General features: G+C 45.3%; 1 protein-coding gene across 1 annotated transcript in view; it reads right to left on the bottom strand.

The window, feature by feature from the left end:
- PSMF1 (proteasome inhibitor subunit 1) overlaps window positions 1–21,630 on the bottom strand; it is a 118,698-nt gene that overhangs the window by 26,605 nt on the left and 70,463 nt on the right. Inside the window, exons 4-5 of the mRNA XM_078651714.1 lie at window positions 17,855–18,034; window positions 16,346–16,399 (exon numbers count right to left, since the gene is read on the bottom strand). Coding sequence (XP_078507840.1) covers window positions 16,346–16,399; window positions 17,855–18,034 — 234 coding nt within the window. The remainder of the gene's footprint in view (window positions 1–16,345; window positions 16,400–17,854; window positions 18,035–21,630) is intronic.

Raw genomic sequence — 21,630 nt, forward strand, 5'->3', positions numbered from 1 at the left:
AGTCCTCTTTTAACCCAATCAACTTCAAAATTATTCTTGTAAACTTTTTGGCAGATTCCTATGGTAAAGTACCAAAATCATTACATCTCATTCCAATAGTACCCTACAATCTCAATTTTTTTAAACAAAGCAGCCACAATGTCTCTCTCCTCAGTGGGAACGTTCTGTGTGGTGGACCATCAATTTTAACCAGTTCAATATCTATATAGGTTATAGCATGTACATTTTCCAGCATTCATTAAGTAAAGGATATCCTTCCTAGGAGTTCAATCTACTCATATGACTTCAATAACATCGGTTCATCAGGAAGTTACAAATGTACATGAAGTTCAGCGTCCAAATTATGGCCGAACGGTGCCTCCGTTCCCATACTCAATATCATTCGGGATTCTAGACGCCTTAGAAGTTGTAGTTGATCTCCACCTCGTTCTGGTGTTTTACATAGTCTGATTCCCGAATATTTCAAAAGAGTGGTGTCACTTTGATGGTGTTTAGTGAAGTGGGAGGCCATTGGGTAGCTAGGGTCTTTGTTTTTGATCGCCCTTAGGTGTTGTAGTATCCTCAATTTCAATTTATTTATAGTGCTCCCAATGTAATACTTTTCACAAGGACATTTGAGTCGATAGACAACACATTTGGATTCACATGTAATGTGGTCATAGATGGTTTCTTTTCTTCCATTCTGAAGTCCATAGTGCTTGATGTTCTCCCCATGTTCACAGGCCTTACATTTATGACATTTCCAAAAGCCAGGTGTTGTCAGCCATACCTGTTTCTTCTCCTTGCATAATCCCAAATGACTCTGTGTTAATATGTCTCTTAGGGATGAGGTCTTTCTATATGTTATGCTCGGGTTGGCTGGCAGGCTTTCATTCAAAGTTTTGTCCATGCGCAAGACTGCCCAGTGTTTTTTATAGGCTTTCTTCAATTGTGTGCTCTGATTGTCATATTCCACAATGATTCTAGTTGTTGTGCTACTCGAATCATTGTCATGTTCCTGGTTTCTGCGCAATCTCTTATCTTTTGGTGTTAGTAATTCTTCTCTCTTCTTTAAATGCATCCGATTTCTAGCAGAGATGATGACTTCCTTAGGGTATCCCCTCTCGAGGAATCTGAGACTCATGTTGTTCACCTCCTCCTCTAAATCATCTACTTCAGAGCAATTCCTTTTTGCCCTCAGCATTTGTCCGTATGGGATGCTCCATTTTACCCTAGTTGGATGTCCACTGTTAGCATGCAGGATGCTGTTGCATGCAGTTGGCTTTCTGTGGATTTTGGAGCATAGTTTGTTATCCTTAATGAATACTTCCACATCTAGGAATATCAATGATTGGGAGCTTGTAGTTGATGTAAATTTTAGAGTGAATCGATTGTTGTTCAAGGTTTCGGTGAATTTTGTTATCGATTCCTCATCTCCATCCCAGATGACGAACAGGTCGTCAATAAAACGACACCATAGTTTGATTCTGGGTCCATCCGGATCTTCTTGGTCTTTCCTGACCACCTCAGTTTCCCATGCCCCCATCAAGATATTCGCATATGTGGGCGCAAAAGATGTCCCCATCGCGGTCCCCTGCTTTTGGAGATATGTGTCTCCCAGGAAGAGGAAGGCGTTGTGTGTTAAGCAATATTGGAGCATGTCCAATAACATTATTGAATGTTCCAGGAAATTGACAGACCGTGTCTTGAGGATTTCTTTTACAGCCTCAATGCCATCCTCGTGGCGAATTGAGGTGTACAATGATGTCACATCAATTGTTGTCATTTGGTAAGTTGATTTCCATTCACAGGTGGATATTCTCTGCAAAAAATCCATTGTGTCCCTTAGAAAGGAGGGCTGAGTAGTCACATAGTGCATCAAAAAGATGTCGATGAATCTCATACAGTGCATGAGTAGGCCAGTGTATTAGAAGGCACTCGGATGGTTACTCTTATGACAAAGTGTCTTGAGTCAGTGGATGGGTTGGTTTGATGGAGCCACTAAAGTTTTCACTATAGGTACTGTAATGCAATGGGACTTAGGTTCATCTGCTGAGGGATAACCACGGGACAGAGTGCCTTCTAATACACTGGCCTACTCATGCTCTGTATGAGACCTGCTCTCTTTTCAAATACGCCCTTACTTCGAAATAAGCATTAGCAGCGCCTCACAATGCCCCCAGTTTCCATTTGGGTAAAATCATAATACGTCATTGAATAGGATCTCTTTCACCATCCAGAAGGTCCATAATCCTCCAAGAACCGTTCTGGCGAAATTAGGTCAAAATCCGACCTGTTCAATCATTTAGCGTGCAACATCACATTTAATTAATTAAATCCCACAACTTGTTATTTATTAAATGTTGTTATTATTATTGTTTTTTCTACCCTCCAATATCTGATCAGAACAACTTGGTATTATTTATTTTTATAATTATCTTCTACCTTCCAATATCTGATCAGAACAATAAGTTACTAGCAAAGCGGGAAGTAACTCTTCCCTTTCCAGTAACTGTGTGTTAAATCCCACCCGGAACCGCACCTCCTGGTAGTTCCGGGTGATTGAGAGGCAGCGCCAGCACATGCGGCAGAGTCCGAGTTAGAAGGAATACAGGTAACGCGATGCGCATTCCGTCAGCAACACGGGAACCAAACCGCAAGTATACACCGCGGCTTGTAACTACTTGTTCTTAATACTCTCCTAGTATTCCTCTCTCGACAAGCCTTCATCCCCGATGAAGTACTTCTTCATCCTAAACAAGGTATGCATTAGCGCGCGCTACGCATTGGGCACAATGATAGCCATTCACCACGCACTTCGCAACAACGACTCCTAGACGTTTTCTGACAATGAAACGAGCATGCTTATATTCATTTATATTTATAACCACACGTGTGATATGCGATAGTGAGCATGGTGTGTATGAGGTATGCAAGCCACTACGGACCGGCCACACCTTCTCGTTTTCACCGTAAACCACGCACTGAGAAAGTACTATGTTAAAACTATGGGCACCATAATACAGTATTAGCCCTACCTATCGGAGTATGAAAAAGGAAGAGTTGACGCCTGAAATGAGTATGAGGTAAAGCATTGCCATTTATGAGTTCCTGAGAAACTACAAGGAACTACTGTATATAATACGTGTTTTCCCGCACCCTGTCTCCCTATTTGTTGTTGTTTGTGTGTGTTTTTTCATTATTCAGGTACAATGAAACCTTGAATTCCGAAGGATCAGGTCAATTTACCTTTTCTCTTCTCACTAAGTTTGCTTTTTTCACTATTTATTCACCCCTATTGGTCCTGACGAAAGCCTAAGATCCTCTGACTACCAAAGGCTGAAACATGTTGACCTCTTTTTAGACATGAAATGCACTTGAACCCCTTACCAATTCAAAAAGTGCACCATCAATTTTTTAACCTAGTCCGAATCCAGACCTATTAAAATTGTCTAAGTCTGGCTGTCCGGATTTTTTAAGTTTGATCATCACCACAACCCCTCCCCTACCATTCACGATCACTACTGCCTTAAACCAAAGGCAAAACCTCCTGGTGGAGGGTGCACAATACAAAAAATAACTCGATGATTACGCACGCACGTGTAAAATAGCGGGTACCCACTATATACCGCTGAAAAAGAACCATCCAAACTACACGTGTATGAGAGTTATATTTGGGAGATACCAGTTCCGCGACTTGTGAAACCCAAGGTTTAAGCAGGACAAGTGATCCTTTCCCCTTTTTGATTAGAATACTTAAAATGTATTACATTTTTTAAGTTAGGTCTCGAATAATCACAACTATTCATTTTTAATAACAGAAGTTACATTTGTTTTAACTAAGTTTAATATTAAATTGTAAAATAGTTGATTAATAGTTATAATTTTAAATATATCGTGAGAGTCAAATTAATTTAATTTGTTTAACATTTTTTCCCCACAAGCTGTTATTGTAAGCTCTTACCACCATAATTTGCTATGAGAGGGTGTTGCAATACCCTGTGAATAGCCATGTGTGGCTTGAATTACTGCAGGGTAGGCTGGAGTACATTTAATAAAGTTTGTCACATTTAGGGCTGTAGTAATTTTAGAAGGGTTTGTGAATAGCAATGTGCTTCGCCTTACTAAGTAGTAAATTTAGATTGTGGAGATCTCATCATAGAAAAGAAAGGAGAGGTGGATATTTTCACTCATACATTTGTGAATTGCATTTTGTAGTAAGTAGGACTACTGTAGAATGACTTTCAGAATACAAAAGGTAGTCTGGGAATCTGGGAATCTGGAATTATATGCATGTGTTAACGAGGTGAAATGTGGGTATGTTTAGATGCCTATATAGATGCACATTTAGAAGGTCTCTGGGCTGGTAACACTTTTGCAGTTCTGCACACTTAACCTGAGAATACACCTGTGGAAAAGTAAATTTTGCCATGTTGTATGTGCCTACGTGTTCCCCATCTTATGTTATATGTGCATGATCGATATGCCTGTATTCCCCTCTGATCGATTAAAGATGCAATTACAGTTGTGTCCATCTCTAGTATGCCAGTTTCCAGTCCTCGTGAAAGCAACGAATATTAGGCCTATGTAAACCTACGTTGCCGCATTTCACAGTGTGCACGTTAATTCAGTAAAAGTCCCCGTTTCTAGGCCTCAAAAGGGCCCGGACTCAGATTCAGCTCCTGTCTCCTGAACCCTCTCCAAGGAGCGATACAGCCCCCACCTGTATCCCTGACCCTTAGCTTACTTCATGCCTCACAGTGCCGTGCCCGGCCCGGCCTGGCTCTGCCTGCCTGTCTGCCAAGAGTATGTTATGCTTCTAGTTATCAGTCCAGCCCTCCTTCTCTGCATTCCTGAGCTACTGAATCGCATCAATAGTTCCCGTCATGGTCTAGCCTTTATGTCTCCATGCAAGAGAAATACTGTATTATATTCATAGAATATTCCTCGCACACGCAATACATGTAGAATAATGCATGCATCAGTCTTAGCGTCAAGTAGCCTTTGCCCTGATAACTTTTGGATTCTATCAACATGTTCTCTAAACACCAGATACTAGATATGCCCTAGGTACATGTCGCTCTGACACTCCAGACTTTAGTCTCCTCTTCTAGCGCAGAAGTCATAGCCCCCAGTTCTCCCTGGTAACACGTCATTGCCCGTTTGCGCGCACCACTAGGTTAGAGGTCCCAGCTGCTCAGGTAGCCCCCTCCATGATTCCGCCCCGTTTATGACACTTCTGTTACGTTTGCATCACATGTCTATGTATACGCCCTGTACACGCCTCTTGTTCCACCCATTTTATGCCTTATCTTTCGCGACTGTTACGAACCACGCCTACTGCTACGCCTACTGTATTGAATGTAATGCATTTGTTTTGATATATATATACTGTGCACCCATATTAAAAGTTATCCCAAGCTAGCCATCCCAAGCCTGCCATTTTCCCTGCCCCCGGCAGCTGCCTTCATTCCCTTCCCGTACAGGCTGTCCTGTTCCTGTCCTGTTATGCCTGATTAAAGCCTGTGACTCAAGATAGCTCAATAAATAAGAGTCAGGATTCGAGGTATCTGTTTATATGAGTATCCTGAAAAATAGAACCGGTAATTAATTATTTATTTACCACATAATGGCGCCCGAACAGGGACTTGCCCTTTCCCCACGCGCCGGAGAAGCCACGCAGGCCCCCTGATCCTCTGCAGCCGTGACGGAACCATACCGTGCACGTGCAGATATTTCTGCTTCAAGTATCCCTCAGGCCCACGGAGGAGACGGAGGTTGCGGTCCAGCGTCCAGACGAGGCGGTGGAGGAACGCGGCGAGTCCCCGACCAGAGCCCAAGCCGAGAGTCCAAGGTCCGAGGTATCCGGAGGCCCACCTGTAACTGAAGTCCGAAGTTCGTAGTCCGTCGTCGTAGCAGTCCAGTCCAGTCCGAGGCCTTCCGTTCTTGCTGCCCGGTGAGTACCATTGCTGGGGTAGTATCTAGACAGGGTCAATTAATTTGTCTCTGGTCCGTGGGTTTGGGTACACAGATCCAACACGAAGTGTCCACCTAGGTGGATGCGGGTCTTGACGTGTCTCTTTATGAGACCGGTAAGTTTCGTACTGTTTTAGCAGTGCATCTAGTCATTCCAGTAAGTCCTGTTCTCGAGAAATTCATGTGCTCTGTTCTCAGTACTCCAGGTAATATTCTATCCGAACTGTCATTTTAAATGTTATTTAATGTGTTTTCAATGTCGTGGTATGAGTGATTTGTTTTTCAAGTTATTATTGTGTTTATTGTGTATTGTATTGTGTCCAGATTCCAGCCTAAGTCATGCCTCTATTCTCGAAATTACGTCAGTTAAAAACAAGAAAAGGGCTGCTCGAGGAAGCAGTCCCTGTCCCTCCTAGGGACAGTCCAGGTCATTTTATGTATCATAAGCATGGCTTAAGTGCCATATTGTACTTAGACTTATGGGTCGAGTATACTAAAGATCTAGAAGAGAAATATAGATGGCCTGTATCAGGCACATGGGATGCCGAGTGCATCATGCGAGTAGAAGAAGCATTATGGAAAAAGAAATCCAGACAGTCCCAGAAAGATGCCATCGAGTTATGGCGCAAAGAATCTCATAAAAGAACCGAAAAAGAAATCAGAAAAACAGAATTAAGTAGGGAATCCTCAGAAAGAGCCCAAGAAAGGGAATTAATCGAAGTAGGTGAACGAGTTAAAGCCGAACAGTCAGACAGACAGAGAAATGCCCTTATTAAGGGTATGTATCCTCTTCTTGCCGAGGGCTTGCCAAAAGTAACCCCGGAAGCATCCAGTAATTTCCCGCCATCATTAGTTCCGATTAAGCTACGTCACAAACCGACCGCAGCTGATATTTTTCTCTCGTCCTATTTGGACGATACAGTCCCAGAATATGCCAATCCTGTTCCGCCAGCTCCCGTAAATAATGTAATTCCTGTTCCTCCAGCCACCGGGGCACCCGTTACAGCACCTGTTACGGTACCCCCGGTCCAGCCTACAGTACATGTACCCGCTACATCAGTCACTCTCCCAGCCCGTACAATACCCGTCGACGATTCTAGTCAAGGGGCCTCGGGGGGGAAGTCCTCCTGGAACCCCGCCTCAGCACAGACGTGTGACATGAATCGAGCTACATGCCCGAGCGTTACAGCGTTCGCCCAAGCATCAGTCAGTTGCAGATATCAAGCGAGCTCTTACCGAATGCCGTTATGATCCAGTCCCAGGTGATGATAATATGGTCATCTATTCACTGCGTGTAAGACGGGTGACCGAATATTTGGACACCCTGCCGAATATGAAAGGTTATCTAGACAGAATATATCGTTTCATCCGTACAGGAGCAGACCCGGGAAGTATTGGCGACGCCATGGCTCAACGAAAAGTCGAGACCCAGCTCATGCTTTTAAAGTTTTTAATTAATTGTTTAATAAGAGAACAAGATTATCCGGAAAAAGATCCGGAAGAAATGAAAGTCCTGACCAGGTGGAGTGACCATATAGCCGAGGGAAGACACAAGACCCAGAACTGTATAGAGAGTATGTACAAGAAAATACGTAGGGAAATAATAAAGTTACACGAGAAACGAGAAGCATTACAAGCAACCGAGAAAGAAGACGCCTCTGATACTGAAGAGGTAGACAGCGAGAATCCCTCCAGAATAGCGTATGTAGGTAGAACTAGACTTCCCGACCGACATTCACGCCTAGAACACAAGAAGGTGTTCCTTCCTCCAGTACCAGAACAAGGTTCTCTCGAACAAGTATTTCAAGCTACCGATCACATTCTGAAATCACGAATCGGTTATAACGAACTCAGTACCATACATGAACAAGAACTAGCCCGATCAGCAGTCCGATGGACTACTGATTCTACCACTTTTCCAGACGAAATAGTGGCACAAATGTTTCTGAAACTGCCCCCAGCCGAGCAGCGACTGGTGGGTGTGTATATGATCCAGCACCTCATTACACTGTATGAGGGACAACATTCTGATCCAGGTCCGTTACATAATGTTCTGAACGAGTTACTCCAGTATAGATGGAGAGGTCTAGGTACCGATTTAATTAGTATCATTCTAGAACAGCGCCACAAATACCGAACGTTTCTGAATCCGCATTTTGTTCATGTCTCACCTCCAGAAAGTAAATCATTGTACATAGATCGACAGCATCCGTTACGAGAAGTACACCCAGTTAGGTCAGCGGGTGGTGATCTAGAACGAGTATTTGTTTACACCCCTATCACCAAGATGGAACTCTTAGAGATGAAGAAGTTAATTCCCTGTCACGACAAAGATCCAGCAGGGTTCCATCGAGAATTAAAAGACATGCTCCGTATGGGAGAATACACGTATCCAGATATCATTAAAATGTTAAAAGTCTTGTTGCCCGCAGGGGTATATGAAAAACTCAAGGAAAAAGAATGGGAGGTGGGAGAGAAAAAGATAGATTGGACAGCTCTAGAAGCTGAAGATAATTCACGAGTACCAGGTACCGGTCTAGGGGGTAAAGTTAAAGAATTGCCCGAGTTATTGATACAGGTTTTGCCAAGGTTACTAACCACGAAAAAGGAAGATTGGGATGCAATCTCAGCTTGTAAACAGAAACAGGATGAAGACACTAGTGATTTTTATTCTAGATTTGAAAAATGTTTTATTATTAACAGTGGTCTGAAGACAGGTAGCGAATCGTACCCTCATCTTTTTGTTACCAAATTAGTCGAGAATTCAAGTGCACAAGTTAAAAATCGAGTTTTGAAAGTCGAAAGTAGTTGGCAAGCTAATACTCCGTCCCAGATGTTACAGATGCTCCAGTACCACCAGAACAGAATCAGGGAAGAGCAAGAACACGAAAGGAGACGTATGAAAGACACGAAAATGAAAGTATTAGTTGCACAATCTGTTCCACAAGACAGTCAGAAGAGGGGTCCGAATCAAGCCAGTCATCCTGCAGCTCCCGTTAAAGGGACTTGCAATTACTGTAAACAGCCAGGTCATTTTATAAACGAGTGTGCGGTTCTGAAACACAACATAGCTACTGGTAAGACTAAAGAAAGACCACGTCCGCCTAGACAAGAACAAGTTTCACAGACTTCTCAGGCACCACAGAATGCACAACAGACAGTTCCAGTGCCGCAGCCTATAGCTGCAACACAGCATGTTACACAGCAGATGTACCAGTATGCACAGTCCGAGTATCCAGAGTATCAACAGTATTCATGAAACAGCCTAGAGAGGGAGGTAGGCTTGCCTCTCATCGAGATACCTGTAGATCAAGAGGGTCCCTATGTACACAGTCAAGTATTAGGGAAAGATAGAAAGTTTCTGATTGATACAGGGGCAAGTAGGACTACTATCAGTCATGACGAGGTTCCAGGGGCTCCGCTCTCAGGCTCTAGAAATGTTTCCCTTGGATTTTCAGGAAAACCGATTGTTAATGAAATTTCAAAACCAGTTACTCTAGAAGTTGGTCCATTGTCCCGAACTACTGACTTGTTACTCACGAAAGCATGTCCCGAAAATGTATTAGGCATCAAGACGTTAAAAGAATTAGGAGCAGTTATATGTTGTTCCCCAGAAGGAGTTCGTTTGTTCCTTAGAGACTTTAAAGGTCACTATGTATTACGTGATTTTGATCCAAGATTATTGAATGTACCACAGCATTTATGGGCGCAAGGTCCAACTGATGTAGGATGTATGCAAATCACACCCCATCGTGTGACTCTCAAGCAAGGTATAGTTTTGCCACAAATCAGACAGTACAGATTGCCACCTGAGGCTGTAGCAGCCTTATCCAAAATTATTGACGAGCTTATTGCTCAAGGGGTGGTTGTAGAAACCGACTCCAATGTATGTAATTCTCCTATCATTCCAGTCATGAAACGTACTGATCCAAATGCACCTCCAGTATATCGATTAGTGATTGACCTTCGAGAACTTAATAAATGTATTATTCCTCAGTACCCAGTAGTCCCAGATATTTCATCCCTCTTGACAGCCATTGATTCTGAAGCCACGTTCTTTACAGTTATCGATCTCAAGAACGCATTTTTCAGTGTACCCATTCATCCAGACAGCCAGTTCCTTTTCGGATTCTGTCTAAATGGAAGAAGCTATAAATTTACACGAGCTCCTCAAGGTTTCACAGAAAGTCCTAGCATTTACAGTCAAGCACTTAAGAGACAACTAGACAATATTCACATGCCAACTGACACTGCCCTGCTCCAGTATGTCGATGATCTACTGATCACAGCCCGTTCTGAACGTGACTGCGAGCGAGCGTCACTTACGGTTCTGTATTTTCTGGCCGAGCAGGGGCACAAGGTGTCCCCTTCCAAATTACAATTCTGTGTCCAGCAAGTGGTATACTTAGGACACTTACTGTCCAAGTGGGGTAGGCAGTTGACACCAGACCGTATCCAGCTAATAGCGAGTCTTCCACAGCCCAAGACCCAGAAGGAGGTACGAGCTTTTATCGGCCTCACTTCTTACTGTAGACAATGGATTCCTCAGTATGCATTTCTAGCCAAGCCACTGATACAGTTAACGACACAGGAGGCAGCCGTATCGACTGTCCTCCCTTGGACCCAGGAACATACACTTGTTTTTAATGAGTTAAAGAAAGCCTTATGTCAAGCACCTGTTCTAGCAACACCGAACTACAGTAAGCCTTTTACACTTTTTGTCACAGAACGTGATGGTACTGCATTATCTGTTCTCACACAAGATCAAGCAGGACAGTACAAGCCTTGTGCTTATTTTTCGAGCACATTAGATCCAGTAGCCCAGGCTCTGCCTGCGTGCCTCAAGTCAGTTGCAGCCACAGCTCTAGCTATCAGACAAAGTGATTCCATAGTGTTAGGACACTCCCTGACAGTACAAGTTCCACACTCTGTGGAAGTTCTTTTAAACCGAACACAGACTCAGCATTTGACAATTGCACGTTTAACAGGTTATGAACTGACACTGTTCCAGCCACACATAGAAATCAGACGCTGCAACATTCTAAATCCCGCTACACTGTTACCGTCAGTTACTTCAAATCCTGCCACACATGACTGTGTGGAAGTAGTTAACACCATGACAAAGCCCAGACAAGACCTGACAGATATTGCATTATCTGATCCTGACCTGACACTTTATGTGGATGGTTCATGTATGAGAACAAGTACAGGAGAACTAGTAGCCGCGTATGCAGTGACTACTGAAACTGAAGTTATAGAAACACATCGTATTGACACCCTGTCTGCTCAAGCAGCAGAGCTAGTCGCTCTGACCCAAGCCTGCATACGTGCCAAGAACCTGAAAGTTAACATATACACAGATTCACGTTATGCATTCGGAGTCGTACACGACTTTGGAGTGCTCTGGCAGGAGAGAGGTTTCATGACTTCTCATGGAACCAAGATTCAGCATGGTCTCCTCATTCAAGCTTTGTTAGATGCAATACATTTACCGACAGCTATTGCTATTATGAAGTGCAAGGCACATACGGAAGTCACTGACATCATTTCCCAAGGTAACGATCTAGCAGATCGAACAGCCAAGCTTACAGCTCAGACCCCAGACATTCCAGTTAACATGACACAGACACTCACTCCAAATCAGACTACTTGTATGACTGTTAAGGACCCTACACAAGATGTCATAGATATACAGTTACATGCTACTCCCGAAGAAATTAAGAAATGGTCCGAACAAGGAGGGGTCCAGACAGATCAAGGATGGTTGACGAAGGGAAAAGCCACATGGTTTCTCCCCGACTCAATGGTTCAAGTCATTATCAATACCGCACATAGTCCAGCACATTTAGGAGAAAAAGCTATGTTAGACAGTATCCAGAACCTTTGGTTCAACAAGCATTTACGAGCTGCAGCCAAGCAGAAAGTCTGTACCTGTATGATATGTTGTCAGTTCAATCCAGGTAAAAGTGTCCCGGTGGAACAAGGTGGATTCCAACCTCCTGACCACCCTTTTGAAGTCCTCCAGATGGACTACATTCAGATGGAGCGATGTCGAGGTTTCAAGTATGTCCTCGTAGTTGTATGCGCTTTGTCCAGGTGGACAGAAGCATATCCAGTCCCAGATTACACAGCCGCGACCACTGCCAGGCAGTTGGTTCGTGAATTCTTTCCCCGCTATGGACTCCCTAGGGTCGTGTATTCAGATAACGGCCAGCCATTCTCATCTGAACTTATGAAACATGTTTCCCTTCTGTTAGGGTACCAGTGGAAATTCCATTGTGTACGCCATCCTGAAGCAGCCGGTCTCGTAGAGAGACATAACCAGACTCTGAAAATCCGCATTGCCAAAGTTTGTAAAGAGAAAGGTGTAGACTGGCTAGTTGCCCTGCCAGTTGCTTTATTCTACATGAGGATGGTTGCACATTCCAGATCAGGTCTGTCCCCGTATGAGGTCGTATTCGGCCGCCCCCCAAACATGTGGGGTACACCTAGACCCCGCAGTATTACAGATGTTTCCAGTAATATGCTGACAGATTACCTAGCTTCCTTGATGTCTGCCCTACACTCTTGTCGTTCACAGGTTGCCGCCGCATTTCCCGACAACACCGAGGTGAAACCGCATGAAGTCATTCCCGGTGACCTCGTATTTGTCCGGAATTTTGATCGTTCAAGTCCGCTGGAGCCCCGCTGGAAGGAGCCCCGCATGATCTTACTAACAACAAGGACCGCAGTCAAGCTAGAGGGAAGAAAAGGATGGGTCCATCTGAGCCATATAAAGAAATTTCACGGACTTAAAGACTGCCCTATTCTCAAGGACTGCCTAAAAACAGACTCTGAACTTAAAGTTCCCCTGTCAGAGAAAACTCCACAGCAGGAGTATAAACAGAAACTCAGGTCTAGTCAAATAAGTCAGCCAGTTTAATTGTCTAAGTCCCTCTCGGGTGAAACGGTTAGACAGGTTCCTGACATGTATGAGATAGACCCCCACAGTGAGAGAGTTAGTCAAAACTCTATCAAATGTATTATTGTTCTAAGTTTTTTGTTACTCTTGAGTCTAATGGTTACCTGCACAAGTTATGCTTTATATTTATGTTTTCCAATTTCACATGTAAATATGTTTTCTAATGCTACAGTAGAGCACACGTTTAGTGATCTGCCTCCTCACGAACTATCCTATCGTCTTGCTATGCGAAATAACACATTTATCAGAATGTTACACTATTCACACCAGACCAGCAATGCCACTAATTGTTGGGTGTGTGGTCGACTCCCCCCTTTCCAGACACCGAAGGGAGTTCTGCCACTTTTTCCTTATCCGTTCTCACATAATGGTTCGTGTGGAGCATGGTCCACGTTAACGTCATCCTCAACTGATATGTCCCTTCTGAATCAAACATGTTTCCCAGACAAGGAAGGTCTTTCCCATAGAACAGGGTTAGATCTTGAAAATGAAGTATATGATTTAGGTAATTATTCTTCGAATTTTATGGTCCTGAATGTTCAGTCCGATACTACTCCAGATTTGCCTGCTATTTCAGTACTACCAGTCAAAGGCGAATTATGTGTCAGAAAGAATGGTTCCGCACATGTAGGACATAGTGATTGTACTACTACTGTCAAGTATAGTGACAGTGGGAAATCTATTTTCAAAGCCTCGCGTCATTCTTATTTTGTTTGTGGTCAGACCGCATATGTTCGTCTGATTGGGATGGAACATGTTACATTGCCTTCCTACTGCCACCAGTTTTTCTAGCCCCATCTGATTATCACAGAAACACACATCTAGTACACGTCAGACATAGAAGGGAGATCGAGTCCCCGATTGTCGATCAAACTGAAACTACTCTAGAACAATATCAAGACTTCAATAAAGGTTTCTTCTTCTTTATAGGACCTATCCAGAATAGTAAGTTAATACGTAGACTTACCAGAACCCTTGAAGCAGTAGTGAATGAGACTACTTCTGCTCTAGGTAACCTAACCGAAGAGCAATCTGCTATGCGTTTTGTCGTGCTCCAAAATCATCTCGTTCTTGACGTCATACTGGCCGATAGAGGAGGAGCATGTAGAGTCATCGGATCTAGTTGCTGTATTTTCATTCCTAATAACGCGCCGTCTGTTTATTCAGCTATAACCAGACTTCATAAAATTGCCCATCAGTTACACCAGAATCCAGGCACCTGGACATGGTCCGGTTGGCTCTGGAGTATCATATCTGCCTGGGGATGGAAAGTATTGTCATTCCTAGGTATTGCAGTAATGATCATATTCAGTTGCTGCCTCTGTATACAATGTGGCCCTGCGATTTGCGGCATTTGTGCTACCTCTTGTATTCCTAGTCCTAAATCCCGTTCCAAGACAATTCGAGACGAGCAAATGATGCAATATGAAATGATAGATGGTATCATGAATATTGATGTTTCCTGATGGAAACGTAGGGCACAAGGAGGGAATGTGGAAAAGTAAATTTTGCCATGTTGTATGTGCCTACGTGTTCCCCATCTTATGTTATATGTGCATGATCGATATGCCTGTATTCCCCTCTGATCGATTAAAGATGCAATTACAGTTGTGTCCATCTCTAGTATGCCAGTTTCCAGTCCTCGTGAAAGCAACGAATATTAGGCCTATGTAAACCTACGTTACCGCATTTCACAGTGTGCACGTTAATTCAGTAAAAGTCCCCGTTTCTAGGCCTCAAAAGGGCCCGGACTCAGATTCAGCTCCTGTCTCCTGAACCCTCTCCAAGGAGCGATACAGCCCCCACCTGTATCCCTGACCCTTAGCTTACTTCATGCCTCACAGTGCCCGGCCCGGCCTGGCTCTGCCTGCCTGTCTGCCAAGAGTATGTTATGCTTCTAGTTATCAGTCCAGCCCTCCTTCTCTGAATTCCTGAGCTACTGAATCGCATCAATAGTTCCCGTCATGGTCTAGCCTTTATGTCTCCATGCAAGAGAAATACTGTATTATATTCATAGAATATTCCTCGCACACGCAATACATGTAGAATAATGCATGCATCAGTCTTAGCGTCAAGTAGCCTTTGCCCTGATAACTTTTGGATTCTATCAACATGTTCTCTAAACACCAGATACTAGATATGCCCTAGGTACATGTCGCTCTGACACTCCAGACTTTAGTCTCCTCTTCTAGCGCAGAAGTCATAGCCCCCAGTTCTCCCTGGTAACACGTCATTGCCCGTTTGCGCGCACCACTAGGTTAGAGGTCCCAGCTGCTCAGGTAGCCCCCTCCATGATTCCGCCCCGTTTATGACACTTCTGTTACGTTTGCATCACATGTCTATGTATACGCCCTGTACACGCCTCTTGTTCCACCCATTTTATGCCTTATCTTTCGCGACTGTTACGAACCACGCCTACTGCTACGCCTACTGTATTGAATGTAATGCATTTGTTTTGATATATATATACTGTGCACCCATATTAAAAGTTATCCCAAGCTAGCCATCCCAAGCCTGCCATTTCCCCTGCCCCCGGCAGCTGCCTTCATTCCCTTCCCGTACAGGCTGTCCTGTTCCTGTCCTGTTATGCCTGATTAAAGCCTGTGACTCAAGATAGCTCAATAAATAAGAGTCAGGATTCGAGGTATCTGTTTATATGAGTATCCTGAAAAATAGAACCGGTAATTAATTATTTATTTACCACACACCAAAGCATGCCACTTAAGAGCTGGTAATATTCCACAACACTGAAACCTAGTAATAAGTCACAGCCTTTGTCTAAGGCTCAGCTGCCTGTACACTGTTAAAAGCCACATCATCATGTACGGATCTTCTACCTTAACATGCACTACAAACCTTTATTGCTTAGATCCCAATTCTCCTGGCATCCAGTTCTAACATGCAGATATCGCATCCAGTCTAAGCACAGTGGGTCTTTGTGAACCACTCGAGCTTTCACCATATCACACGAATGAGCTTACCGATTACAATGTATCTAAGCAGATCCACCGACACTGGACCATTGCCTGAAAGGTATCCATTATTTCTGCTTGGAATCCATTTCTGGAATTCTTTTCAGAGTAACAGAAGGAAGATTATCCTAAACTCATTTTCTAAATAATGTTATGGATTTAAAAACAAAAACCTGGTTGTTGATCCATAAAAAAGTAGTTGGTCGTAAATGTCTTACTTCAATCACACGTGTTAACGGATGTTCAATTTGCATACTTAAGAGTCCAGGTATCACATCAAGGTATTAAGGCGAGACACTGCCTTCCTGTCTATAAATCACAAAGTGGGGCATCTGTCTTTGTAGCGGTTACACCACTGTTCCCTTTGACCTAGCACCCTGTCGGTTTAACTTGAAAACAGTGCGGGAAAGGCAAAGATTCTAGGACCCACCAATCGTTGAGAAGCCAGCATACTCACCCTAAGGGATCCAGGTCTGATCCACCAGCTGCAAATGGTCCCAATGGGTTGCCCCTGGAGAATATACAAGGTGACAAACATGATGAGGATAGTCTAATGCTACACTTAAACAGAAATCACTAGACCAAAGCCTCACGGAGCACTGTATTTGGAGTAGAGGCTGAATTTGGAGGGGGAGGGTCAGGCAAGGCTGAGCAGTTTGATGGGGGAAGAAAATGAGAAGTAACGGGAAAAAGACATAAGCCAAGAACTAGGGAAGGAATTTAAAGACAAACAGAAAACAGATGCATATGCCAGAGAATAGGAGAGACTGTGGTGGTGGGGGTTACCAGACAAGGGAGATGGATATCACAAGTGAGAATGGCAGTTAGAAACATAAGCAGTGGTTGCAACCAATTCAAATGTCAAGGTGTTATCCCTAAAGCAGGTCATTATAATACAGATTTCTCAGAATCTGGAGGGACTCTACACTGGTATTATGAGAAGCAAAACCAATTCTCATCCATGCTGTCTGAAAGTTGTAGCTCTCTGGGACTCGGGGCAGGTCTAGGTTTCAAAGCGTCCGACACAGGGGTTTGCCCTCGGTTTACCTCGCAAAGGATTAGATAATCATCTTTTCTGCGATGCCTACAGCTTCGTAAACCTCCCAACTCTCAAGGGGCATAGTATGTGTTTAAAGGCTTAAACTACAAGTTTCCCCGTAATCCTTCGCTGATCTCCAGTGCAGAAATAAATGCTGAAAAGCAGTATAAATAAAAATATTTCTACACACCTAAGCAATTTACTACAGTACCCACAGTGGGTGGAAGCTCTTGAATGGATCACGAGCAGCAACTTGGAGATGTGCACATGAGCATGGTAGAACAGAATTACAGGCCTTAGACAGAAGCACCATCTCTCACAGTGGGTACTGTCTCAAAGTCACCTTTAGGGTGTGCCAAAAATACTTAGAATCCTCCAACGCTAGGCAAAAAAGTGGAGGAGGCAGAACAGAGGAATGAAGGACATTTTTTAGGTTGGACATATTATAGTGACGTGGTAATAATAAATAATTACATAGACCATTTGATGCTTCGGTCAGAGGTGAATTAAGAATAAAGACAAGAAATATCTGTGTGAAATATCAGGTAGCCTGGAGCAGAATGTGTGCTGGTGACTATGTAGTCAAACAGATTAATGGCCCACACTGTGTTTTTTGGAAAACTTCCCATCTACCCTTGCCTCAGCAATATTATCTACCAGATTTGGGAGCACATAAAGCTGGGAAAAAGCAGCTATTTTTGTGGACATTTAGTGGACGGCGAACAACTACATGACCTTGCAGTTCTAATCTAGTGTTGAATTCCACGGTATGATAAGACAGCAAGAAATTTCAGACTGGAATGAATTTCACTAGTGCAAGTTGACTGTATGTGGGATAGGGCATGGTGTTTACTGGGTATGGAACTGTGCAAGAAAGAAAGGGTGTGCCATAATGTAAAAGATGTTCATATTTCAACATTCTCTCACCGGAGTGGCTGCCTGATTAAGTCTGGGTTTCGTGGTGGTATCCTGAGAGGGTCGTAATCACTTGGGAGTTCTCGATGCACAAACGCCTCCCCTGCCTTGGGCTTCGACTTCCGGCTGGTGAACGGTGAGATGATGGTTGTGAGGAGTTGGTGGCTCAGGTCTTTACTCCTTCTGAAGACTCTGTGAAGAGGAATACAGGGTGGTGGGTAATAGAGCAGCAAGACCTCTCCAGGGAATCACACTCTTTAGTGACCTGCCTGAGATTCGAAGTGTGGTGTTTCCCAGTTTTTGTGGGCATAGAACTGACTTTATGCGAAAGAACTTCGATGTTCTGATGAAAAAAGGACCACATATTGAAACAAACGGGCGTGATATGTATAGAGCTTTGCTAAGAAAATAAAAATAAAATAAAAGCTGAGTGCTGTCTGTAAAACAGTTCTATAGGCAATACCCTCTTTTCCTTAATGGAGGCGCAGTTTCCATTCCTACACAGTGATAGAAGCAATATATGCATAATGCAAGCTAACATCTAAATCACAGAGCTGTGCCACAGGTATGACACTGGGCATGTGCTACACAGACGATGCCACAGAAAATAAACACGAGGCAAGAACATTGTTTCACATTACATTATTCTGCATAAAAAAATAGCCCTGGAATGATACCAGAGAACACCATTTAGGCATACTGGATAACATACAAACTGCATCTGTTGATAGTTCCGCACACACCAGCGCAACATTTTAATAATTCCCAATACTACAACCCATTGGCATGCATTAACACAACAATGTTGGTTTTGTAATGAGCATTAACCAGGTTTTCTATAGCATGAACAGAAGGGAGCGAAGTAGAGTATGAATGACTAATATATTTGTGTGTGTGTATATATCTATGGTACTTAAAACCATTAAAATAAATAATAACATGAACAACATTAAAGTTTCATATCTAATGCCTTCAAAACGATTTAGATTCTATGTCAGGACTGGAGGTGAGGATTATGCTAATCTTTTCTTCGCTTTATTAACAGCAGCAATGTAAAAACAGTACTAAAACTACAAATCCCATGTGATACAGTTCATTAAGGTTCAACCAATCAGGGTGCTTATGACCCCCATTATAGGCTTATGTCAGGATCTTCTCCTCCTCTTTCTTTGCTGTCCCTTGCAGCGGTCAGTACAACCAATCAGGTTTCTTTTAAAGCACGAATACTCACCTATTGAACCTGCAGTTCAGTCGAAGAGCTAGGTCTTGAGTTCCTTCCTGAATTCAGGCAGCGACTGTGATTGCCTGAGATGTAGAGTGAGTGAATTTAAGGACTTCGCAGCGAGATAGGAGAAGAATCTTCTTCCAGCTAGGTCTTGCAGATCCGTGGGATGGTGGCCAGGGCCAGTTAGATGGAGCAGAGATGTCTTCTGGTGGGTGTGTAGAAGGAGAGGCGGTGATTGATATATGCAGGTCTGGTATTGTGGAGGGATTTGTAGGTGTGCATAAGGAGCATGAAGGTAATTCTTATGTTCACTAGGAGCCAGTGGAGGTCTCTTAGTTTAGTGCCAGGCCCTTGGCCACTTGCTTTTATTCTTGTCGGTTAATGCTGGTTTTGTCATAATAACATTTGTTTTCCCTTGCAGGGTTCTTTAATTACCTCAGAGTAAGCGTGCACGTTTCTACGCAGCAAGGGTGTCTCCAAGAGACATGTCTGGCTGTGCAGTGCTGTCCTCCAACTGCTAGGGGCGCCTGTACGTCTCTCAGGAGGCTTGCTCTGTGCCAACATGGCCACCGTTCCAATCGCATTCCACGAGGGATAGCGATTGGATCGGTCTCACGGCTGGCCTCTGCCCATTTCAAGCCCCAAGGCCTGGAGTGCTGCGACCCACACAGGGGTCAGTACTTTTGCCGTTAGGCGACAACTCTTTCCTTGCCCTCTGTGCGCGATTCTACCAACCGCTGGGGTCTGTATAAGAGGCCATTGGCCTTAGTTTACTGCACACATCAAACGCCCGCGTCGAGGCCAATTTCAAGGTTTTTGACCCCAATTATAATGCGCAAGGAGCCTTCACTATCTCCATAGCCCTAATCATGTTTTATGGGACACCTCATCACGACCTCAAAATAACACAAAAGTAATAAAAAATACCAGCTAAAATTATAGCATCACAGCTTAAGGTTTGCTGTTTCTCATAACCTATCTGTAGCTTTGAAGAAGGGGGCGTGGCTAGCAGCCGATGCAAGCGGACGCAGCCTAGCGAGGCTCCCGTCCTTTGCCCCTTTAATCCGTAAACTATCCGTGATTCGGAGCAGAATCCCCGTGGGAATCGGGTTGATTCCGCGTTAATTGTCGATGCCTGCCCAGGGTTTGTGACGGGCCTGTAGACCGCCCGCACTCGGCGCTGTGGATCCACCGGACCCGGAGACGACGGAAAACAACATGGCGGAGTGAGGACGAGGAGAGCGCTGAACTACAGGCGAGGGGGCCCAGGGCTCGGCGATCGGAGTCCAACAACCTTGCAAGGAGGGGGGCTAACCTTGTGAGGCGAACTGGTGGCAGCGGTCTACAGGGAGGCGACAGCGGCGCTGTGGAGCGGGGTGAGGATCAGGGCCCCGGGGAGCCCGAGAATCGACGTCCCGGCTTCTGGGCCTGCCCTCTCTGACGGCAGTGGACCGGCGCATACGCCGGCGCACGCAGGGGACAGGCGAGCGGAACCCCCCGGGGGGTCGCCGGGAGCGCGGCCAAACCCAGGACACAAGCGGAGCAATACCGCGGACCGTCAGAGGTACGGTGGGAACGACGGCGGTGGAGGGTGGGAGGCCCTGGGGGAGAGCGCTCGGCAGCGGAGAGCTGAGCGCGGATCCTACCGGGAGGCCCGCCCGCCTCTTCTCGTGAGCCCTGGGGGGGAGCCAGACTGCCTCTCATAAGGCGCAGCAGGACTGAGGAGTGCGCCCCTGACCCAGTGACTCGGCCCGCCCGTGCTGCCGACTCACCCCATCGTCCGACTCCTACGAGCCCCTACGGGAGTAATCAACACCCTGCGACCGCCCGGAGAGGCACTCAGCGCAGCGCTGACCGGCAGGAAGGTACTCCGCCAGCGAGGAGGGACAGTGCATTCGAGCCTCAACGCTGTAGGCAGCTCAAGCCCAGGCAGGAGACTCTGAGACCACCCGAGTGGAGGGAGGCAGCGACGGGCTGGCGACCTTTGGCTGGGCTGGTACGCGGCCTAGTTGGTGAATAGCGGCGGAGACTGGCTGCTCCGCCTTCGGGACGACGACCCAGCCCTCCCCTAGAAGACCCACGTCGGCAGGAGTACGGGAACGTGAGCACGGACACCCAGTACACCGGCTGGTCTCTTGGCAACCCATGGTGAGAGGAGGAACGTGGGGGGCCGGCACCGGGGTGCAGAGCGGGAACCTATCCTGACCGTCAGTAGTGGGCGGACCGCTGTGGGACTACATTGCAGAGGAGACCTGCCAGGGGCAACCACCCCACCACAGAGGTAGTGGAGGGGGAGCGATCGAGTGCGGCGGCAGGACCACTGGGACACAGCTGCCACTACCGGCGAGCGACTCCTGACTGCTCGGCCCGCGGGCTACCATCACCTAGCAAGTAACGGCTCGGCCTGGAAGTAGCGACCTGACGTCTTGCTGAAGGTCCTGTCGGTCACGACCAACCCAGACTAGCCCGGCGGATCGCCCGGAGGAGGCATGGGGAAACCGAAAGGACCGAAAGGAGAGGGAGGAACGGCTACAGAGGCCCGGGACGCCTTGCAACAACCCCA

This window comes from Lissotriton helveticus, chromosome 7, assembly GCF_964261635.1.
Source record: "Lissotriton helveticus chromosome 7, aLisHel1.1, whole genome shotgun sequence".
NCBI lineage: Eukaryota > Metazoa > Chordata > Amphibia > Caudata > Salamandridae > Lissotriton > Lissotriton helveticus.